This window comes from Oryx dammah, unplaced genomic scaffold (genome assembly GCF_014754425.2).
Source record: "Oryx dammah isolate SB20612 unplaced genomic scaffold, SCBI_Odam_1.1 HiC_scaffold_13, whole genome shotgun sequence".
Taxonomy (NCBI): Eukaryota; Metazoa; Chordata; class Mammalia; order Artiodactyla; family Bovidae; genus Oryx; species Oryx dammah.
This window is the reverse complement of record NW_024070197.1, coordinates 39,818,529-39,842,650: the sequence shown is the minus strand read 5'-3', so window position 1 is coordinate 39,842,650 and position 24,122 is coordinate 39,818,529. Positions and strand designations below refer to the sequence as shown.

At 47.6% G+C, this 24,122-nt stretch overlaps 1 protein-coding gene across 2 annotated transcripts in view; it reads left to right on the top strand.

Moving 5' to 3' along the window:
* NUP93 (nucleoporin 93) overlaps positions 1-14,680 on the top strand; it is a 104,205-nt gene extending 89,525 nt beyond the window's left edge. For both annotated transcript variants that reach the window (XM_040253942.1, XM_040253943.1), the window contains 14 exons: positions 1,292-1,424; positions 2,757-2,914; positions 3,967-4,132; positions 4,517-4,610; positions 5,329-5,520; positions 6,129-6,255; positions 6,371-6,443; positions 6,676-6,720; positions 8,272-8,388; positions 9,384-9,502; positions 10,203-10,320; positions 10,764-10,847; positions 12,468-12,596; positions 14,208-14,680. In XM_040253942.1, coding sequence (XP_040109876.1) covers positions 1,292-1,424; positions 2,757-2,914; positions 3,967-4,132; positions 4,517-4,610; positions 5,329-5,520; positions 6,129-6,255; positions 6,371-6,443; positions 6,676-6,720; positions 8,272-8,388; positions 9,384-9,502; positions 10,203-10,320; positions 10,764-10,847; positions 12,468-12,596; positions 14,208-14,318 — 1,666 coding nt within the window. In that variant the 3' untranslated portion in view covers positions 14,319-14,680. The remainder of the gene's footprint in view (positions 1-1,291; positions 1,425-2,756; positions 2,915-3,966; positions 4,133-4,516; positions 4,611-5,328; positions 5,521-6,128; positions 6,256-6,370; positions 6,444-6,675; positions 6,721-8,271; positions 8,389-9,383; positions 9,503-10,202; positions 10,321-10,763; positions 10,848-12,467; positions 12,597-14,207) is intronic.
* Positions 14,681-24,122: the final 9,442 nt, after the last annotated feature.

The following is a 24,122-nucleotide window of genomic DNA, read 5'->3' as shown; positions in this document are numbered from 1 at the left end:
AACATTTTAGTGCATATGAAGCACCTGAAAGTTTTTCATTGTATTAACCCCATTTTTGAGTATCTGTAACTCGAACCATTTAATCCTAATACAAAAACAATTTAAAACATTATAAAGGGTTTTAAGTGTGCTAACAAATAAAGAGGGAATGATAGAAAATCGTTTGCAGACACCAGTGTGACAGTGGGCTTAGCAAAGACCATCAGTGGAAACTATGAGGTGAAAGATTATTGGTGAACAAAATATTCACATGACCTCCAAGTGGTACCCGACAGAGTACTTTCTGATATCAGAGTGGAAAGAAGGTGCTTCAGCAGTGAAATCTGGTGGACTACACCTTTAACTAAGTGATCAAATTAAATGTTACCAAGAATGGGACAAAATGGTATTACCTGCCTCACTGTGGCAGTACCAGCATCAGCAAAAAAGCTGAACCTGGACCAAGTCATGAGAAACTATTCAGCTTGTGGGATATTATACCAGGTAGCTAGCCTAGATTCTTCTCAAAAGGTCAGTGTCATGAAAAAAAAGTAGTAGAATTATCCTAGATTAAGGGAAATGGAAGTGGCATGACAACTAAATTTCATGCATTCCCTGGATTGGCTCCTGGATTTAAAAAAAACAACTATAACTGACATTAAGAAATGTAAATATGTATTATATCTTAGACAGTAACAGTCCATTAATGTTAAATTTCTTGATATCATGATAGTATTGAAGTTAGGTAGGAGAATGTCCTAATTAGGAGGTACATGGTAAAATATTTACAGATGAGGTGGCCCCTGATTTCTGTATTTCTATAACATTTTCAAATGGTTCAGATAAAATGTATGTGTGAGAGAGAGAAGAGCATGCATGTAAATATTAACTGACAAATGTAAGTAAAGGGCATATGAGCACTTGTCGAACTATTCTTTAATTTTTTGTAGGTTTAAAATTTTTCAGAGTAAAAAGTTTGAGAAGATCCACTAGAGCATTAGGCTGTGAGCAGAGCACTTGTTTTTCTGCACAGCAGCCCTTTCTGCATTTGAAATCCACAATTATGTGGCTCCAGGAATTCTTTTGAGTATCCACAGTGATAAGAAGTCTTCAGAGAGATCCACCGCCCACCAAATCAATAATGTAGCTTGCTTCATTAAGCTTGCACTTCTGTTTCATCTGCTGTGTTCAGTTGAAGTCCAGGCCCTGCCATGTGGAGTTCACAGTCTAATGTTGTGGGTATGGACACAGATACGTGTAATATGTGTTTTCAAACCCCCCTCCCTTTTTTGTGCCTTCAAATTTTTTCCAGTTATAAGAATTATACCCTTGTGACTGTCTTTGGAAACTTGCATCAGGCCCAGCTGGGCGGAGTGCCGGGGACTTACCAGTTGGTTCGAAGTTTCCTGAACATTAAACTTCCAGCTCCTTTGCCTGGACTTCAGGTACTAGCACCTTTATGTGATCAGTTACTCCTCCAGGTCAGTCTCTCAGATAGGCATTTTCGGCTGAAATGAGGTTATGTGTGGAAACTGCTGTATGAAGAAGAGACCAGAGGGGGCGGGAAGAGAACCTAGGAGACCTGGAAAGGCTCGTGGCTCAGGAGTCCAGGGGATGGCGGTGGAGGAGGAGGGTGCAGGGGGTTGATGTCATTGGTTTCTAGACGTGTTTTGAAGGTGGACCCAATAAGACGGTGGAAGAATTCGGCTATGGGTGTGAGCCAGAGTCAGGGATGACTTCTGAGATTGTTGGCTCAAATAGCTAGCACAACAGAGTTAGATATGGTTCCTAGAAAGTGCCTTTCTTCTCAGCTCACAGTTCAGATACCTGCTGTGTGCAGAGTGCTGAACCAGATCTTTGTACCGAGGGTGGTGGAATACACAGGAGGCTGGCTTCCTGCAGGAAGTGAGGCCCATACTAGTGCTTGAAGAGTAGGGACTCGCCAGCCAGCGGTCTCGGATAGGGTTTTCGATGGGGAGGGAGCAGCGAGAACAAAAAACGTCAAGGCAGGATAGAGCTCTTGGCCTATTGGGTGTGTGTCAGGGCGGGGCCAGCTTGGGGAGCGCCAGGCTAAGCACTTAAAGTGCAAACAGCTTATAGGGGTTTAAGTGGGGAAGTGACACGATCAGGTCTGAGTTTTAGAAGGAGTCCTGCTGAGGGGAGGGTGGAGGGGCCAGGAAGGGAAGTCTGAGGTCCACATTTCTGGAGGAGTTGGGGAGGAGCACAGTGGGGACTGACTACAGGGCTGCTGCACAGTCTGGGGACACAGCCACTTTCAGGAGAGATGCTCTTGCTCAGAGGGTAGGGTCAGACCCGCTTTCCTACATCCCCAGTGCCAAGCACAGTGAAACTCTTAATATGATGATAGTCTCCTATTGGTCAGTGAATGTCTTTAGCCCTTACTTGTTGGGGTGGCAAGAGTGCATGTCTGTAAATCATCACAGAAGAACATGTCACCCTTTCGCTGTGAATCCTGGGGTTCCATGGAGAACCCACCATCTGGCTTTGACTCATGTGGAACACATGGTGCTGTAGAGGAAAGGCTCTAGGCTAGACTGGCGTTTACTAGCTTGCCATGGAATAAGTATTTAACAGCCCCATGTCTCAGTTTCCTGGTTTGTAAAACAGAGAGGAGGAAGCCATTCAGGGTCCCTACCTAGTGGAGTTATGAGACTGAGTGACTTAATACAAGAAGAGGCTTAGCTGAGGACCAGCACATCGAAAGCCATCAGTTAGCTTTTATTTGCCTGTCTACTTGAGCACCTTTCCTTTTTTAGGATGGAGAGGTGGAAGGCCATCCTGTGTGGGCGTTAATTTATTACTGCATGCGCTGCGGAGACCTGCTTGCCGCTTCACAGGTGGTCAACCGAGCCCAGCACCAACTGGGAGAGTTCAAAACTTGGTTCCAGGAGTATATGAACAGCAAGGACAGAAGGTACGGTGAACAAGGTGCTGAGTCCAGAAGAAGCCACATGGGATCAACAGGGTGGTCCGCCCTGGCCTTGCTGTCTTTTCCTTGCACATGGCTCCAAATAAGTTTCTGCTTGGGAGAAAAATGAACTTTGGAAAGCATGAAGAATTCAAGAGCCCCACTCTGACACGAATGTCTACACTTGTAGCATCCTAGGCACATCAGAGATGCTTTATAAAATGAAACTATTGTATTACACGCCACTTGTTCACTCTTAGTGCTTTTCTGGTTGATCCAGATGAAAATATGTATGAAAATAATATGTACTTCATAGCTCGAAGGCCAGAATTAGACATTGGCAAACCTGAGATGTAACCATCGAATTACTTCACTAAGCTGTTTTTTGTTTTTGTTTTTTCCTCTTACATTAAGGAGCTGCAAAGCATTAGTTTTTCTTTGGTTTTTGTTAATGTAGTTGGACTTAAATTCACATTCAAACCTAGTTTAAATATATGTGCATGTATATAGAAGAAATAGTGGTAGTTACCCCAGTTATACGTGTGGAAAACCAGGATTACTTTTTTGGCAGTGTCCATGTCCAGAGAGTGTGATAAACCATAAGTCCTGTGTTGCTTATATCAGAGTGTAAAGTAGGGACCATGTCCTAGGTTCACCAGGAGACCCTGAGACAAGGATTTGAGTGCAGGAAGTTTATTTGGGAGGTAATGTCACAGGGTTAAGGGCATGGAGAGGCCATAGGGGGCTGAGGCAGTTAAAGGACTGACTCAGTCTTGTTCATCACTGTTTGGAGGCTACTGGGGGTGGGGGGCTGGGGGGTCAATTCCCCAGACCTTCTGCCCTGAAGGCCACCACTGGAGGAAGCCCGCAGGCAGAGACGCAGGTCCTGGGAGCTGCAAGTCAGGTTAAAGTGATGGTCCCGGGGATTTGGGTGGGACAGTGCCTGTTCCTCTCCATGGAGGAAGGCTTCATAACTTTGTTTTTGTGTGGTTGGACCCTGGGTGCTTTCAGGTGCCCTTGAGGATCTTCAGCCTGTGTCTGTTCCCTTGTGTCTTCAGATTGTCCCCAGCTACGGAGAACAAGCTCCGACTGCATTACCGCAGGGCCCTCAGGAACAACACGGACCCCTACAAACGGGCTGTGTACTGTATCATTGGCAGATGTGACGTCACAGACAACCAGAGTGAGGTGGCCGACAAAACCGAGGACTACCTGTGGCTGAAGGCAGGCATGCTCCCCTTGCCCAGCAGGGCATTTGCCCCTTCCCGCTGCTTACACTCTGCACACAGATTTTACTGTTAATGTATGATGCCAGTAAGGTGACTGCCCTAGTGGTTTTTCTGTTGCCTGGCCCAATTTTTATTGTGCACGATTCCCAGCCAGTAACACAGCCATTAGCATAGCCTTGAGCCTTGAGATCAAACAGCTCTAAGTTCGCTCCTGGCTCAGAAGGTGAAAGTGAAAGTGAAGTCACTCAGTCCTATCCGACTCTTTGCCACCCTGTGGACTGTAGCCCACCAGGCTCCTCCGTCCATGGGATTTCCCAGGCAAAAGTACTGGAGTGGGTTGCCATTGGTACCAATGCATGTTTTTCTCTTGGGGGTTTAGTTGAACCAGGTGTGTTTCGATGACGATGGCACCAGCTCCCCACAGGACAGGCTCACTCTCTCTCAGTTCCAGAAACAGCTGTTGGAAGACTATGGTAAGATCCCCTAAGCATAAACGCCTTCTGTCTCTCTCATCCACCTAAGATCACTGGTTAGCTTCTTCCTGGGAAAATCCTTCATCTCTGAACTCCATCTCTCCTTCAAAACCCCGTGAACCTTCAAAATACAGCACAACAAAACAATTATTTCAGATTCGAGTAGAGGCCGCACCCATGGCCTTAATTAGTGGATGTGGCTTACATAGTCACGGACAGTTCTTTGAGCAGCTCTGGTGGACACTGGCTCAAAGAGAAATATAGAGGACTTGGCTGCAGCTCCCTCAGAGATCTCGAAGTGACTGCATCTGAACACAGAGAGAAAGAAGTTCCCACTGGTGGTCAGCAATGTTAAATGCCATGAGTCTGAGGGATCTGCAGCTTGGAAGTCATTCATCTCCTTATTGAGTGACTCATCAGGACACAGGAGATAAACAGACCCTTTTGCATTCTGTTTTAAGGTCCTACTCTCTGTTTCTTTCCCACCTAATGCAAGTAGTCCAGGTTTTACAACAGGGTCCCCCCACTCTTCCAGTTGTGTTGGGAGGTCAGGAGGCTGTGGAAACAGGGCAAAGCTGGAGTGGCATCCACTGTGTCCAGACCCCAGGTCCATTCCAGCTCAGGCTGGTGCTTTCATCCCGCCCTTCAAGCACTCGGGGCTGCTGGTCGGCTGCTCCTTCCACTCACTTCTGAGTCAGCTATCCCTCCTCTCCCTCAGGCGAGTCCCACTTCACGGTGAACCAGCAGCCCTTCCTCTACTTCCAAGTGCTGTTCCTGACGGCGCAGTTTGAAGCCGCCATTGCCTTTCTCTTCCGTATGGAGCGGCTGCGCTGCCATGCTGTCCACGTGGCGCTGGTGCTCTTTGAGCTGAAGCTGCTTTTAAAATCCTCAGGACAGAGTGCTCAGCTCCGTGAGTATTTGCTGGCCCTCACACCTCCACAGCATGACACGTCCCCCATCAGGTGACAGTGGGCGCAGAACTGCGGTCGACAGGGATCCAGCAAACAGAGCCAGTCGTTTTTAGAGGGTTGTAGACAGTTGGGCCTCTGGGATGATCAGTGTGAGGGGGTCTTGCCCCTCCCTCCTCCATTCAGATTCCCTGGGGAGTTCAGTATATAAACCTAGTGAGACTGGTTCCCATTGGAGCTCTAATTGGAGACACTGGAAGGCCCAACGAGCCATCAGTTATGTCTGCTCGTGACATGGAGTGGTAGTCAGGAGGAAGAGAAGACATGTGCCTGAGTGGCTGCAGTTTGTGAGTAGCGCAGCAGACCCCCTGCCCCTCCTGGAGCACACTTCATAATAGGCGGTTGTTGCCACCTTTTCATTCAGAGACCAGCATACTGTGATTCACTACAAAATGCCATTGTCTCCGCTCTGTGCTTGGGCCAAACTCAAGGGCAGTGGTGAAGGGACTGGCTGGGCTGCAGGAGTAGGTGCTACTGGGTCTTTGGGCTTGGTTCCCATAGTTCCTGGTTGTGTGGTTGTGACCGGTTCTGACCCCCCTGCCCCGTGCAGTCAGCCATGAGCCCGGCGACCCTCCCTGCATGCGGAGGCTGAACTTTGTGCGGCTGCTCATGCTCTACACCCGGAAGTTTGAGTCCACGGACCCGAGAGAGGCCCTTCAGTACTTTTACTTCCTCAGGTGAGACTGGCTTTTGACCATTTACTTCAGCTCATTTTGGTTTCTGCCGTTATGAGAATGATGATTAGAGACCTTAAAGTCGCACCTTCAGAAACCAGTTTTTGTCTCCTCCTAGGGATGAGAAGGATAGTCAAGGAGAAAACATGTTTCTGCGCTGTGTGAGCGAGCTGGTGATAGAAAGTCGAGAGGTATATCTCCTAACTTTCCCAGTATACAGGTTCTCATGCTGATCACCTCAGTGTGGGTTGTGGGGAGGCAGGGAGCTTTAGAGTATTCTTTGGTTTCTGAAACTATTGATTCAGTCTCAGTATCCTCGAGACTTCTTCCACCTCCCCTAGTCCTCTCTCATCTCCAAAGAATTGTGGCTTATGTGTATATCCTCATCCAGTAAACTGGGTAAACATTTTTTTGTCTCTGCAGTTCGATATGATTCTTGGGAAACTGGAGAATGATGGAAGCAGAAAGGTGGGTTAAAGACACCCCTGGAGATGTGTTAGTTTGCAGGTGGGGATTTACAGTTGTCCCAAAAAATACAGTTAGGTTTTAGGATGCAAGGTACTAAAGAGGCAGATCTGAATGAAGTTGCTTAGTGTTAAAAAACAAAGAATGAAAATTACAGGTCCCAAGTGATGATATTGATGTTAGATACATTTCTCCTTGAAATATATAAATTTGTGGTGAGATAGCTTTTTAAATTATGTTCAAAATACTCACCTGCTTACACCTGCCATTTTTTCATCTGAGATGGCTACATTTCTGCCATTCTTGGCTCAGAAAATATGGAAGAAACAAATTGATTACTACGCCTACTCTCCCCAGATGGGAAATTAGAGATGCACTTGACCTTTCTCCAAAGGTAGTTTTCAAGGGCTCAGAACCCTGCACTGACCCCAGAAATGCAGCTGCTCCCATGAGCCTCAGCGATTCCCTGAGACCCATCATGGCTACTGGGCCAGGTGGATGGGCAGGGGCCCTGGCGGGGAGGCTCCTCCTGACCCACCTTGGGGCTCCTTGTGCCTCTCTCAGGGACTCACTTTCCCTGCTTACAAAAATGGGTGGTTTAGACCCAGAAATCTTGAAATGAGCTCACACTGCTTACACCATCCAGCTCAGGAAGACCAGTAGCAGTGCTGGTGATGATGTGATGATGGCCATGCTTATGGAGCAGTGACAACTGCCAGGCCCCGTGCTGAATGTTCGATGAATATGTTCTCACCTAGTGGTCACAAGAACCCCACCGAGTCGGAACTATTATCTGTTTTTCAAGGGAGGAAGTGGAGACAAGAGAGGTTAATTTTTGTCTTCAGGGTCACACAGCTAGTAAGAAAATGAGCTGGAATTGGAACCCAGTTCTTCTTGACCCCAGAGCCCATGCTCTTCACTGACCTCTTGTGCTGCCAGGGTGGCAGAGAAGGTCGGTCGCCTGACTCGGTCCAGGGCTGATGAAGAATCAGGCAGCCAGTCAGACGTCATGGAGTGTGTGTTACCTAAGGCCTGTCTCATACTCTCTCGACCATTTGGTTGCTGTTGAGTGATGATGCAGATTTTTTTGTTGTTGTTTTTAGTATCCTGGTACCACTTGCTGTGTATTTTTTTCAGGAGTAGGTTTCTTTTGCTGTCTGTCTTATAAAGCAGATCCAGAATCTTTCAGATATTTTCTCTGAGCCTCCTGATTTTTTTGCCCCCACTAGCATCGTCTGCAAAATTAAAATCATTGATGATTTCACATACTCGTAGGTCATTTTGCAAACTGAGAAAGCATGGAGTCTTACCGCTGACTCCTCTGGGCTGCCTGTGAGTCTGCCTCTTCATGGGCACTCATCTTGGTCCTTTTCATATGTTTAACAGGCCCTTATATCTTCAGGAAAGCCAGGGTCTGGCTGATGAAAATATATGCATTGCCCAGAGCAAGCATTTTCAGTTAGTTTTCAGATCCCCAATTGCTTCTCTGTGTTTAAAATGACAGCTTTGTCCCTCTGTTTCTCTCTTCCTCTCTTCCATAATTTGTCTTGTCAGCCTGGAGTCATAGATAAGTTTACCAGTGACACAAAGCCTATTATCAACAAAGTTGCTTCCGTGGCAGAAAATAAAGGACTGTTTGAAGAAGCAGCAAAGCTTTACGACCTTGCCAAGGTAAATGTGTCCTTTTCTTGCCTCTGCACCTAATAGATCTGTCAGCCTTGCTGCATTAAATGCACAACCATTTCAGCGGTGCTGTTATTGTACCCCTCTGTCTGCTGAGGCATTGTCTCCTAATGCTTAGGCAGTTAATGATCCGGTCAGGGTGAAATTCCCATTTTACAGAATTATTTCTGCCCATAAGGTGTTTCTGGCCAGACGAGAGCACGATATATTGAAAGGCTGTCCTGCGGGCATTGAGCTGTAGTCTCACTTAGCAGCAGAATAAACCTCCATCATGCTTCGACAGTAAAGCTGCTGGTGAAAGTGCCTGGTGCTCATCCTCCAAGCAGCCGCAGACCCACTGGGGATGGATGGATGTTTGGGAACAAAACCACAACCAAGGCATGCTGAGAGCCCTGGAGTTAGGAGTTCTGCATTAGAACATTTGGGAAATACTAGTAACTGTAGCCTGGAGAAGATTGCGTTCTCTCCTTTTATCACCTCAGAGAAGTTGGCAAAACAGGATTGTAATTCATTTTTTTAATTTAAAAATATTGAGACTGAAAGTAAAGGGAAAGTGTTAGTTGCTCTTTAGTTAGTTGTCATGTCCGACTCTGTGACCCCATGGACTTTAGCCCACTAGGCTCCTCTGTCCATGAAATTCTCTAGGCCAGAATACTGCAGTGGCTTGCCATTTCCTTCTCCAGGGCATCTTCCCCACCCAGAGATTGAACCCAGGTCTCTTGCATTGCAGGCAGATTCTTTACCGCTGAGCCATCAGGGAAGTCTTCTATTGAGACTGAGGTCTAGTGAAAAAATAGAAAAAGGTGTAGATACTTAGCATACATAACAGCTTGATGGATTTTCCACAGGTATATGTCTGTGTCATCATCACCCAGGTCAAGATCCAGAACAAAAAGTTCCCTCTTTGTCTTGATGATTTAGTTTTTTTTTTCATATTGATTATTTTTAATGAATTCCTTCTTTAATTTTAAAAAACTAAACAGAATGCTGACAAAGTGCTGGAGCTGATGAACAAACTGCTTAGCCCCATTGTGCCCCAGATCAGCGCACCACAGTCCAACAAGGAGCGGCTAAAGAACATGGCCCTCTCCATCGCGGAACGGTAAGGCCGAAGAAGCTCCCGGGGCCCCGGGCTCCCAGCCCCTACCCAGGTGTGTCTTCAGCTTCACTGTGATGTCACACAGTCCCTAAGAGGGGCTCCACTGTCCCACTGGCACTGACAGTTTCGAGAGTTCTTAATAACCATCATAGCCAGCTGTCACTTGGTAAACATTTTTGCCAAAAAGAAGGGGATATAAGAATATCTCAGCATTCTAATCCTGCAGTTTAATTCTAGGCATTATACTCATCTCTGCGCCATTAGCAGCCATCTCAAAGGGATTTGGTAACAAAGCTAGTGATGGATGGCTGGGTAGATGGGGGATTCTTCGAAGTGTGGTGGCCAGTGTTTCAGAATCTCCCCTCTCCCCATGAGTGGAGGTGTACTCCAACCGGCTGGGCAGCAGTCGTTACTTTTTGTGCCCTCTCCAAATCTGCCTGAGAACTGGGTCAGGATGCTTGCTGAGATGGCGGCCAAAGCTGGAGAACTGGGCTTCATGCAGAACGTTTATAGGTCGATCTCTGTCAAATCCACCATCAAATGCTTGGCTGTTATAAAAGAGACACTATTTTCCACTCCTTAGTTCACCTCATCTAGAGAGCCTAAGAGGTTCTGACATTTTTTAGATGTTGTCCTCAAATTACAGATTGCACAGAAATTCTTAATATACCCCTGCCTCCCTTCCCTCTTTTTTGTCCTTCAGGTATAGGGCTCAGGGAATCAGTGCAAATAAATTTGTGGACTCGACATTCTATCTTCTGTTGGACTTGATCACCTTTTTTGATGAGTATCACAGTGGGCATATTGACAGAGCCTTTGATGTAAGTTTCAAGAGGGACGTTTGAAGTGCTGCTTAATGTATGCCCTTGAAAAATCAAAACATTTTGTGGGATTCATTTAAAACAAAGGAAATGTCACCAGTATGCCTGTTAAGTGAAAAAGGACAAGTAAGATCCTGGCAATTTAAAAGGGATTTCTATGTTGTTCTTTTTTCCCCCTTTTTTCTTTTCCTTTCTTCTTTAATCTAAAAACAGAGGGATTTCTCAAAATAATTTGAAGTCTCTGAATTGTAAAAACTGCCCCAGAAAATGAGGATAGGAATTGAGTCAGTCAGCAAGTTGGAATCAAAGCCTTTGAACAAGGGGAGTAGAATTTCCTACTAAGAAGCCACCTATAAACATGTTAGATGCTGACATGTGTTTGAAGAGATGGAATGACTGTGATGATTGTATCATATGGGGCTGATGGCTTTTGTATTAAACAGATAATTGATCGCTTGAAGCTGGTGCCCCTGAATCAGGAAAGTGTGGAAGAGAGAGTGGCTGCCTTCAGAAATTTCAGTGATGAGGTGAGTCCTTCTCTGCCTGAGTTACAAAATTCTTTTTTCCGCACTTCTGCTGAAAGCTTTTGTTTTAATGTAGCCAATAACTCTTAAGAGTCCTAGTACAGTCACCATCCAGACTGAATTTTCTAAGACGAGTCCAGTTTCAGGAATCCTGGACTGGTTTTCCTGTGAGTACACGTATACCCATCAGATTATTGTCTGAATTCCTGACTCAGAAAATACTCTCACTCTAGCGATCAGACATATTCTTGGGAGAAACAGGTTTCTTACTGATTCTATGAAATCTGGCTTAATTGTTTATTATCTACTTGTTCTGGAGGGTATGTCAGTGCTTAACTGTGATCTTATATTAAGTAGCTCCTTCGGGTACATGAAACATACATTGTGATTCACTTCCTTCTTTCCCTTCTCTGAAAAAGCAGAGAAGTTTTGTCTCAAGAAGCAGCTGCTGTGACCATGGTCTCAGTTATCAGCCCAAGAACCCAAGAGCTCCTCTCTCTGTAGGGTTTCTAGCATGTTGCCACTGCCTAGCCCAAGGCTACTCAGCTGGGCTGCACACTGGAATTGCTCGGAGACCTTTAAAAAAAATCCTCATGCCAAGGCCCAGAAATTCTGGTTTCTCTGATCTGAGCCTGCAGCCCAGCACTCCCCTGGTTATTCCTGTGTGGCTAGAGTAAGACTCTTCTCTAGAACCAGCTGCCTGGTCCCAGGATGTTCCTAACAGTGTTTTGATTTAAAAACATTACCCAATGAGCACATTCCTTTTATGGAAGCGTGTATCTGTTCTAGAGGAAGAGGGAAGGCCACCTTCCGCACATGGGGTGGCTGACTCCTATGGTATAGACAGTTAAGAAATCTTTCCTCTTGCCAACCTTCCCTTCACAGCTACTACAATTCTGCCCCTAGTTATTCCTCCTTTTGTTGTTTCTTGCCGACCCCTGGTTACGTCATCCGTTGTTTTATAGACTGAAGTGGGGTACCAGGGCCTGTCCTCGTGGACACTCCCAAGGACTCTGATCAGGCCGTGCAGGTCCCATGGAGACAGTGTGGTGGGTCTGAGATGGTGGGCAGTGATGGGGACTGAAGAGCCAGCGTGTGCATCCCTACCTCCTGATGTTCAGATGCCGACTTCTGCTAATCCCTCTGCTGCCCAGACATAGTTAGCATGCTCTCTGCTCACGTCCCTGCATAAAGAAGGGAGCAGAGGAGACTTCTTTGGTGGTCCAGTGGCTGAAACTCCATGCTCCCAATGCAGGGAATCCAGAGTTCGATCCCTGGCTGGGGAACTAGATCCCACATGCTGCAATTAAGAGTTCTCATGCTACAACTAAAAAGACCTCAAGTGCTGCAACCAAGATCCAGTGCAGCCAAATAAATATTTTTAAAAAGAGCAGAAGAATGACCAATCTGACCTTCTGAATAGTGTTGCCTGGGCTTTGCTTTCACGCTTGACATTCCAGTGCCGTCGGCTCCTTTTTTGGTGGCTGTGTAGTACACCAGCTGGCAACTGTGGGGATATGGCGTGACCCGGCCTTCCTGGAGCACCGGTCCCCTCTCCCCAACCCTGTCTTTGGCCCCTGGGCTGGGTTCTTTCTTCTTACTTCCTTGTGTCTCTCTCTGCAGATCAGGCACAACCTCTCAGAAGTGCTTCTCGCCACCATGAACATCTTGTTCACACAGTTTAAGAGGCTCAAGGGGACAAGTCCATCCTCGGCATCCAGGCCTCAGCGAGTCATCGAGGACCGTGACTCTGTAAGATCCCAGCGTTGGCCACAGCCATCGCTGAGAACTGCCTTGCTGGTTTGCCTTTGATTGCTCCTCATGAGACCATTGCTCATGACCCAAAGTGCTTGTTTCTTTACTACCTGGCATCTGGGTAAAGCTTATGTTGAGCGCTTCCAGAAGAAATTGAACATTACTGGGGTTGCTCCTCTGGTCAAGCTAAAAAATAATGATGTGCCAAGTCAGTGAATATCGGGTCTTAAAAAAAATCAATCAAAATACTAGTTTATATTGATTCCATAAGAATTCCTGCCCACTTTAAAATATACAGTCATTTTATGAGTCTCAGTTCAGCACTTCCATGAAAACCGTACTTTTGGTCAACAGTTGCTGTGTCTGAAAGCCATGTCTGTCTGACACTGGGGCCAGTGCCCCTTCCACTGCCTGTGGGGCCTCCAGCATTACCTGGACCACACGGAGTCCAGGCAGATAGAACCCTTGGGCCCAAACAGCATATGCTATACAGTTGATTTGACAAAAAGGAACACGTGTTTGACCCATTAAAACATTAAAACTGGTGGCATTTTAGAATTGCCTTTCCCTTAACATTTCCACTTAACATTTAATGAGGCTCTCAGTATGGTGTGTAAGAGCCATACCTGCTTTTGGCAATCAAGAAACTAGGGCCTTGAAAATCTATCTCCTGCCTCCAGAGATGTCTGTGGGCTCTCTCAGTTATGACCCCCACAGGTCCTGTCATTGTCAGAACCTCCACCTTAGACTTGCCAGTTTACTTCACATATCAGGTAAAAGGCACCTGCCTTTCAACTTTCTTCTTGAATGGTCCTTAAGAGGCCTAGTAAGCGACCCTTGAATTTTCCTTTTAAGTCTTGTTACTAGTCCAGAAAACCCACCCCCACCCCCGCCACCCTTTACTATCCTAGCTGTGGTTTCCTTTCTTCTGTAAGCATCCAGTACAGCTCAATATGGGCAACCTGAAGCTGTTCTCTGAGATTTCGTTTTTTCTTTATTCAGTAATTTATCACTTGGAAATCAGAGTGAGGGTTATTATTTCTAATATTGGAAACACCTGAGTTAAAATCTTTTCCCCTCCTGGAGCAATCCAGGAATCTCATAAATATTGTTGCCTGAGAAGAGAGGGCTACTCACTTCCATTAGAAAGAGAGAAATGAAAGGAGTGAAAGGGAGGAAAGGGGACGACACAGGAGAGCAAAGACCTGGAATGGGCTGCACTTAGGCAATGCAGGTGCTTCATGGGGGTCCTAGAAACTCAGGTCCTCACCAGTCAGGGGAGGGAGAGGTTCGGAAAAGTGGAACAGGCAGTCTGAAGCACAGAGCCAGGTCAGCAGCTGCTCAAATGGGGCAGCTTGCCTGGCAGACCCATCCATCTTCTGCTAAGTAAAAGGGCTTTGGAACTGGGGGCCTGGCGGCCCTCCTTTGCTAACTCTGCACCACACTGGAGGAATGTGACAGTGGGGGGCAAGACGGTCATCCACCCACTGGGAACCTGGTCATTACACCACTGAGGGGAGAAAATGGAAGGATGGAGTGCTGGTTCCCAGGACAGTGCCCTGACCCAAAACTTAACTGGGTTCTTTCTCTTCTTCCCCTTTCTCACAGCAACTCCGCAGCCAAGCCCGAGCCCTGATCACCTTTGCTGGGATGATACCCTACAGGACATCTGGGGATACCAACGCGAGGCTGGTGCAGATGGAGGTCCTCATGAATTAAGTGTGATGTTCTGAGGGGCTCATGGGGCTGCTTGCTGTCAGTACCTCAGGGCCCTCCAGGGTAGGGGGGTGGTTTCTGGTTTTGTTTCTGTTGTGTTGGTTTTGTTTCATTTTTCTGTATTATGTATTTTTGTCAACACCAATAAATTTCTTTGATTTGTATTTTTTTTTTCACATTCTTTTAATTTCACTGTTTTTTTTTCCCCCTCTTTGGACTTTTGTTGAAATTTTTATTTGTGTGAGAGGAATTGTCTTCACTAGTGCTTGGGCCAGAAAATGACAGACTTGTATAGGCATCCAGGAGTTGATTAAAGTTTACCTGATATGATTAAAAATTGACCCAAAATGAGCAAGGAAATGAAGCCTTTGGCAGTTGCTTTTATTTAGATATAACATTCCCTATAGCAGGGTCACAGTTAGCTTTTCACATTTCTATTTGAATGTGAGAGCCAGCCTCAGCCCTGGGTGAGTTAAGATTTGTGTGTGAAATACCAGGCACTCCACATCCTCCTCCCTCTTATCTCCCCAAGGTGTGCCTTCAGGTCCAAGTTGTTGTTGTTGTTTTTCAGTCGCTCAATCATGTCTGGCTTTTTGTGACCCCATGGACTGCAGCACACCAGGCCTCCCTCACCACATCCCAGAGTTTGCCCAGGTTCATGTCCATTGCATCAGTGATGCCATCCAGCCTTCTCATCCTCTGACCCTCTTCTCCTTCTGCCCTCAATCTTTCCCAGCATCAGAGACTTTTCCAATGAGGTGGCTGTTCATATCAGATGACCAAAATATTGGAGTTTCAGCTTCAGCATCAGTCCTTCCAGTGAGTTTTCAAGGTTGATTTCCTTTCAAGTTGACTGGTTTGATCTCTTCGCTGTCCAAGGGACTCTGAGGAGTCTTCTCTAGCACCACAGTTCGAAGGCATCAGTTCTTTGGCATCCTGCCTTCCTTACGGTCCAGGTCTCACAACCGTATGTGACCACTGGGAAGACCAGAACCTTGACTGTACGGCCCTTTATTGGCAAAGTAATGTCTCTGCTTTTCAGCGCACTGTCTAGGTTTGTCATCGCTTTCCTGCCAAGAAGCAGTCGTCTTCTTATTTCATGGCTGCAGTCACCATCTGCAGTGACTTCAGAGCCCAAGAAGAGGAAATCTGTCACTGCTTCCACCTTTTCCCCTTCTATTTGCCATGAAATAATGGGGCCAGATGCCATGATCTTAGTTTTTTTTAATGTTTAGTTTTAAGCATTTTCACTCTCCTCCTTCACCATCATCAAGAGGCTCTTTAGTTCCTCTTCATTTTCTTCCATTAGAGTGGTATCGTCTGCATATCTAAGGTTGTTGATGTTTCTTCAAGACCATCCTCCAAACTATCTGCCCTGATTCCGGGATTAATGTTTGCTGTTCTGCTGAAATTCCCCTGGAGATGAAAACATAGTCCTGGAGACCCATAGTCTGATCGGTGAACATTGTCAGGGTCTCAGCTGGAGCTCAAGGCAGGGCCGAACTGGCCGTTTCTCCCTCTGGCTGCTCCACTGGGAGGCACCTGCTTGGCCTTGTGCGTGCCCCTCTTCAAGAGGACTTCTCAGCACCTCTTCTCTCTTCTCTACCAGATGGTTCCTCTCCTTGGACAGCCTCCTCTCCCTGTCTCCATTCATAAAGCCAGTTGGCCAGGTCAACTCATGGGTCTCATTCCACTGGGCATCAATACCATCGGTATGTGGTCCCTGAGCAAGGTTGTACCCCATCGGTGGCCCTCTTTCTTCTGAGGCCTTAGGCTAAGCTGGAGAGGACGGGAGGATGAATGTTCCTCAATGTGCCAATCGGGGCTACAGGATCGGGTATGGTCAGCTCTGCTGGTTTTATGGACTGCTCCTGCAGCAGCTCTCCCAGGGGGGAGTGTTAAAGTCCCAGAGTCTCCCAAGGTACCTTTTGCTTCTAGAGAGAAAACTTTGCTCACAGGGCACAGTTACCCTCATAATTCTCTAAATACAGATTGTTGCCTTTGCTTGTAGTAAAGAGCTCGTCTATAGATATTGGGGCCATCAGCTGCTCCTCAGTCGGATACCATTATATCTATCAAGGATGTAGCCTGAGGGGCTGTCTCCCTCCTCAGCTTGCATCTATTCACCTTCAGTTGAGCTTTACTAAGAAAGTCTCAGAAGACAGGTGCTGCAGGAGACTTGATTTAGCAAGCTGTACTCTCTTTATAGGCATTGATTTATATTTTAAACAAAGGAAACAGTTTGCTTTAACAGTGCCTTAAAATGAGTTCTCTGAGGACTTTTCATAAATGTGACTTAAGAGTTCTGATTTTTTTTTTTTTTAATGCTAGATCTTGTAGATAGAAATGTAACATTACCATAAAGGACAGAAGGTACAAGGGATTTAAATATGTATTTACTCCCTAGTTCTTCTCTTGTTCGTCATTTACATCATGGGAATTAATTGCGGATTTGCCTTCCTTTGCGTCATGCAGTTCTGCCGGCTCCAAACAGGAGAGCTGCATGGGAGCCCTGCATAGGGGGTAAGGTCCTCCGCCTTTGGACAGAGGGAGGGGAAAACTGCCCTGATGGGGAAGCTGTATGGAATTGAGAGGAATCCAGTCCCTGGTTGGCATTTGAGGGCCTGCCTAGTGAGAGACACTTATAGGAGAAATAAGATAACTGTTTATTCCAGGAGGGCCAGGCTCCTGGAGCAAACCCCAGTGCTTGTCCTATTGACTGTGGTAAAATAAAGCTGGATGCAGAGATGCAGGAGACACGAGGCTGAGTTTGCAAGGCCACAGCATCAACAGGTTACCTTGTACCCATGGTTACAGCTTGTGTTCAGAATTCATGGTCCTTTAACAGGTTATTAGGTTAAAAGTCATCCTCAGCTCACTCGGTCATGGAGCTAAATCCTCTCCCTTGATACTGGTCTGTGATTTCACCATTTATCTAGAGAAACACAGCAAGTGGCCCTGGGAGTCTGTCTGCCCCGGATGAGATTCCAATCTTTCTAACAAAATTAAGGGCACTTGGAGCTTGATGGGGTTAGTGCCTGCCTCCAAATGGCTTATAATAAACTCACTGAGACACTCAAAGGGAAATACTTTTTCTAGGGCCTTTTCAGAGGCCTCAAGATTTAATTACAAAGATTCTGTTCCTTTGATTTTTTTTTTTCTTTAACAGCCCTGGCCACCTGACTTATAAGGGAAAACTGGAGTGGGAGTATTGTGCTCTGAGTGAATCATTTGGGTTCATCACTCCTGTTGTTATTTTGATGAATGACTTTAAAGTCTAGGGTTTAGGTTCCTTTAAGCATAATACTCTGTGGACTCTGTCCTCTTCGGACTCTCACCCTGTCCACTCTGTTTGATGTTTAGTTAAGCCATTACATGCAGATGTGCCAGTGCCCTGCTGCTTTACAGGGACCACCACGGTCCACGTTTCTCCACTGGGCATCAGAATCTGTGTCCAGCTCAATCGGTAGTCCACATCACACCACTCAGGAGGTGACTGAGCATGCCAAAGACTGCGTACAACCCAGACTGGGGCGTTGTCCCAGGCCTGCCAAAATGCTGGCAGGCTCCAGCCTGACTGGACTCTCACTCAGCCTCAGTCAGTCTTGGAGACTGAGACTTCTGTCCAGCAAACTGGGAAAAAATGTTATAAAATTCCTAATGGAAATGCACACTTTATGATATCATTCAAGATGCTCATTTAGTATCAGTAAAAAAAAAAAAAACTTTTGTGCCTGCCTTTCAGAATATCAGGATGAAGTCAGCAACTCGTTAAACAGAAATCATGTAGCTCCCTGGAGGGAATGAGGCAGTGAGGCTGTGTTGAGGTCCTGGATGTCCCCATTCTTCGCTCTTCTAGGTGGAATTGAGACATCACCTGCCTCCAGCCCATCTTCTGACCGCTCCATAGTATGTATACTGGTGTCCCTCACAGGACAGGGACAGGAGGGAACTAAATGTCTTCTTACCTCTTGTTTCTAACTAAAAAGGTTGGTGGGAAGAAAACTTAAAACCACTACCTAAAATGTTTTGAACATTAATTTCAAATGATCTGTACTTCTCCTTGCCTTGTGACTGGCTATAATTGAGGATCTGGCCAAACAGGCCCCGTGTATTGATGAGTCCACCTTAGTTCCTTTCAGCTGTTACAGTCCTGCACGTGCCGGGCTGTGCTCAGGAGCTGGGAATGGCCACAGTAATCAAGTCCCCATCTATTCAGAAGTCTCAATGGGACCTTTCTTTTTTTGTCCAGAACCACCTTAGTAGAAATACTATCCGTTCTAAATTGCTAGCCCAGGAAGGGAGGAAAAATTTTTGTCCTAACCTTGATTTTGGAAATAGTTTCCATCTGCCCTCTCTAGGGAATCTAGTTTAGCAAAGGTTTGAACAAGCAGGTCCTTTGCTTCCGTCTCCTGTATCAGCCCCCTGCCCATATCCTCTGTCCCAGCTCCACGTGCCTGTATTCAGACTCAGGGGCCTCTAATAGGCATTCAGCCAGAAAGAAGGTAGAGGGGAGTGTCTCCTGTGGTCAGACCAGGGCTGATCCTTCAAACAAGGAAACTTGTGGAGCTGCAGGGAAACGTTGAGAAGAAAGGGATGGATGTTTGATTCACCGTTAACAGTGAAAGTGAAGTGAAGTCACTCAGTCGTGTCCGACTCTTTGCAAAAGGTCAAATCTTTAAAAAAAAATAAAGGTTGAGGGATGGGCAGAAACCCAGCACTGCATTGGCACACTATCTATCCTCCCTGTTGCCTTTGCCTTTGGGGTCCTTGAGATTCTGGGGAGGGTGAAAGAGTTGCCTCAAACAGTGGCTTCTGTTTGAGCAGGAAGTGGGGGAGCCCGTGATCCCAGAGGGGACTTCTAACAGGAAAAGACACATTGTAGCCTCTTGGGTGGCCCCAGCAGAGCCAGCCTAGGCAGGCCCCTTCATCTGCACCAGATTTAGCCAATAAAAATGCAGGCTACCTGGTTACATTTGAATTTCAGATAAACAACCAATAGTTCTCTAAGTTTGTCCCAGTTTTATCTGGCTACCCTATTCAGGCTTGCCTCTGCTGGCATCTGCTGTGCAGAGGCTTCCAGGCTCGGCACAGGCTGCTGGGAGCTCTCCAGCTAAATTGATTGCCCTGATTTGTTGCACTGTTTGTGCCTCTGTGGCCAGCGGAAATGACAGCTACACAGTCACTTGAGAAGGGTGTGCATGCATACTCAGTCGCTTCAGTCGTGTCCAACTCTGTGACCCCATGGACCCCACCAGAATCCTCTGTCCATGGGATGCTCCAGACAAGAATACTGGAGTGGGTTGCCAGTTCCTCCATGGGATCTTCCCGACCCAGGGGTCAAACCCACATTTCTAACATCTGCATTGGCAGGCAGATTCTTTTATCACTGCACCACCTGAGAAGGGGCGGAAACAAGAATTCACTTCTGAAGAGCCAGGCAAGCTGACTGAGTCAGATGTGTGTGGGCCCCCCTTGACCTCAGCTACTGGATATTTTTCTACCAGGAATTTCAAGTGTGTATTTTATAAAGGGCGCAAAGAGGCGAAGTACAACCTTTGCTCAGTTGATCAGTAACTGATGAGAAATGCACGGGGGGAGAGTGTTTGCTTTGTTAGTTGGCTGATCATTTTCCTTTCATCTTTGCTTTGCTGACACTGTCACTCTGTATGGTGTTTGTCGGGGGAAGGGACGGGGTGGGAGAGAGCCGGTGTATATGTTCTCATGCTTCTTCCAATAACTTCTGCATTTACTGTGTTTAGGATGGTTCCTTCATCACCACCCCTGTCTGTAGCCGGTAAACTTCCAGAATGTTCTCCCCAGGTGCCCCCTTTGTTCAGTCCTTCAGTGGAGCAGGAACTGCTCTCAGGTTCCCTTCCTGGGGATGTCCTTAGCTGAGGCGCAGCCTGGGGCTCCTCAGAACGCAGCCGAAATGCCTCTTCCCCATCTCTGGGGTGACCTCGCTGGGCCCCTCCTCCACTCCCTGCAAGGAAGGCTGAGGCCTGCTGGGCCCCTGGGTCTGCAAAGCCCCCAGGGGTTTCTGTAAGTACAGGACTTCCAGCTCCGAAGTCTCACTGTTCCCCCACCAGCTTTTTAGTTAAGTCCCCTGGCTAGGGGTCTGAGGAGGGTCAGGCTGGAAGTGTGGTGGGACTTAGACCATCCAGAGCATATGGGTGGTAACCCCGCTTGTGGCATGCATTCTAGGGCTGGGAGCTGTTGAAAGTCTGTGACCATCGGTGTTGGGTGCTCAGTGGAAAGAATTTTAAATGGGGGTTGAGAGCCAGTTATTGGCCTTGGGGGAGGGATGGGTCTGGTAAGGGGAGAGACTTGGGCCTGGTCATGGGACGGGTGTCTCCCACTTTCTCGAGCAGTATCTGCCTGTGTTTTTAACCGGGGGTTTTCAGGGTCTGGAGCCTGGGCTTCTGTCTGGGATGTGCAAATGGCTATGGAGGTCGGGGGTCTTCATCTCTCTCCACCTGGGGTACCTGGCCCTAACGAGAAGCCCTGGAGAGACGGGCTCCAGCTGCCTTGTGGCCTGAATGTTCTCTCCTTGAAGGGGCCACATGGAAGAGCTGCAGCCCACTCCCTTTGCCTGGGGCCCTTCAGCTTGTTCTGGGCCTCATACAAGTGCCCCTGACCCAGTGTAGGGCCCAGTGGTCTCTTCTGGGCTCTGCAGCACCTCCTGGAGCCGGGGGCTATTGAGGAGCAGGGCCAGGTGAAGAGCTGGCCACTGCTGTGAAGTATAGCCCTGTTCATCCAAGTATCGGAACTGGAGGCTTTTCAGTGGAGTCCTCAGTTAAAATACTTCTAAAAGCCACCCAGGTGGCAAGGAAAGAGGACCAGGTTAGGGCCACTGGTCACCCGTGGGGCAGGGCCCCAGTCTCCATAGAAGCCCCTGGGAGCACAGGGAAGCAGGAGGACTGATAGTGGGCCGCGAGGCCTGGAGCTGGGGCTGCGCACGGCAGCGCTGCTCTTGCTGGGAAGACCTTTTCCTTGGGGGGTCGGCTGGCAAGTCTCCTCGGCTGCTGCAGATGCCTCGCTCTCCTACAGGGCCAGCCTGGTGTTCAGGCTTGAAGGCTCTCCAAGCACAGAGCCCTAGATGAAACAAGCCCACCAGGCCTCAAGACCCAGCATTTTCAAGAGACATAAATCTTGGAGGTGGCCAGAAAGTTGGGCTAAAATCCTTTCACAATCTGGTAATCATGTGACTGAGGGCAGATTATTGACTGCTGCAAACTAGATTGCTCAGGTATAAAGCAGGGGTCCAATTGCTATTCCATCAGGCTAATGAGAAGGTGAAGTGAATTTCTAGAAATCACTGACCTATTGCCTGACACACTCTGGGCCTCAAGGTTAATTTTGGCCACTCTGCTACCAACCTTTAGTTGGGGCTCTGAAGCTAGGGGTTCCTCTACCATTTGGCTTCTGCCCTTCACAACAGGTTTTTCACATGGGTGCAGGGTGGAATCAGTTATCCCCACCCCGGTGATAGCTTTTTTTTTTACAAGAAGACAGTTAAAATTAGTAAGCCAAAATTTTGCTACTAGGGGACGGACCCTGGCATGTCAAGTTCAACTTGTGATTCCTATTGATTCAGTGACTGCTAAATGGATAACGCAATTCAACGAATGTTTGAGCATCTGTGCTGTTTCAGGCATTATTCTAGGTGCTGGAGACACAGAGCTGAGATGAATCGACATCCCTGCCCTCAAGGAGCTTACCTTTTACTGAGGTGAGACCTACAGGAAAGGGCCTCTTCTGCCCCCCCTCCCTACCCCCACCCTATGCTAACTCAAGAGCTTTAAAGCCCTTCAGCACCTACCAGGGACCTGGAGCTAAGAGCTATGTGGTGATTTTTGAGACTGATTTGCAGCCCCTCTTGCTCATGGTGTGGTTAGGGAAAGAGAGGTAGTTATGTGTACCCACAGACACCATAATAGAACAGGAAGCCCTTTGGAAATGCCACAAGAAAGGGCCAAGCAAAGATCAGAGGCAGGGTTTCCTGTGGCTGGGGGATGCAGGAGCCATCTGCACGACCAGGATCCAAACCCACAGACTTGTGGGGGCTGGGGGGTGGGACGGCATGGTTGGGGGTGGCCATCCTGCCAGCCCAGAATGGTAACAATGAGCTCCACTCCAGCTCCCCCTGGGGCCCCAGCATCTCCTGCTACTGTTTAATCTCTCTCGTGACCTTGAAGCTGGGGAGACAGCAGGACTCAGGGGAGCTGAGGGGTTCTGAAGCCAGGTGGAGACCTGCCAGAGGTCGCAGGCCTCATGTTCAGCCCTTCCTGTTGGAGCAGAAACCTGATTGTGGGGCATCCACCTTGTCCAAGAGGTGAGTATGTGGGGTTTGCACCTGGGGTGTGTGGTCCATCAGGCAGCGCGATGAAGGACGGTCTGATAGGGGGACACACACCTGTACAAATCAGTAACTGTACAGGTGTCTATTGGTCTTAGGCAAGGAACCCAAACAAAGGGCTGATGGCCTACTTATGTATTCATGAATCTACCCAGGAAAAGAAAACATTTTAAAATCCGTTTACAACATGAAAGATTATTTTTAAGAAACCCTAAGTCAGCATTATCTTTATCAAGAAAAGCCAGATTTTGTGCCTGTGCACAGCCTTAGTCAACACATCTTTCTGTGGCTTTCAGCCCCAACACTGCCGTTTGCAACCCTAGCTACATATTAGAATCACCTGGGGAGCTTTCAAAAACACTGATTTCCAAGCCCCTGCCCCCTGAGTTTCTGACATAATTGGTCTCTGGAGGGGCCCAGGTACTGATTGGGTTGTTAAAGCTCCCCAGGTGATTTTCATGTCCTGAGTCAAGAACAGGGTCAAGACCTTTGTTCTGATTGGAAGCAGCGGGTGAAGGGGGCCTCTGGGCCCCTCTAAATGTGGACTCCCCTCCCCACTCCTCAAGGAAGGCTATCAATAAATCATAGAGTGTCAGAGATGCACTAAACAGGAAGATGAAAATTCTAACTAGGAAAAACACATACCATACCTACGGCCCCTTGGGTCAGCTAGCCCACTGTGTACCCACCAGTGTCAAAACCAGTTGTCCAGGATGGTTCTTGGTGGTGGTTCATCAATTAAAAATAGCACCAGTTGAAGTGCATTATTGTTGGGGTGGGTGGCAAGGGGGTAAAAGGATCAGAGGGGATGGCAGTGTCCCATTTCCCAGTAAATCACAAGTGAAAGACCATCTGATAGCTCTGGTTGGATCCCTGGGCCCTCATCCAGGCTTCTCTTTCCCAGTGTCCCCCTGCCCCCAGCCTCCCATGTCCACCTCTGGCGGGCACTAGTCTTACCAGGCTCACTAGGAGCCTCTCCAGCGTGCTTAGTGCTGCTGCTAACTAAGCTTCCAGGGAGTGAGAACCCGAGGTCTGCTCCACATGTAGCCCTCCTGCTGGGGGGCTCCATACCCAGGGCACCTGCACCAGGCCTGAGGGACCCCGACTGGAGAACAGACTCCCCTTGCATCCAGCCTCGATGCAAGTGTCATCTTGCCTCTGAACCCTGGGTGACCACCCGCAGAAGAGCCTTTGGGGTATATATTAAGGAGGTCAGTAGCTTACTTTAAGTTTCTGGTAAAGGCGCAATGAGACGACAGGAGTCTCCCTGGGCTTCCAGGATCCTCTGTCTGCTCTGTTGAAGCTTGAGTTCTGATGAATGCAAACCACCAAAGCCAACTCTCTGGGTTTCCACCTTCTGATCCTGAGCACCTCTTCCCCCCAACTCCTAATACCCTGTTCTGTTTGTTTGTTAATAAATTTTAGTACCTGCCCTTACTAAAAAGCAT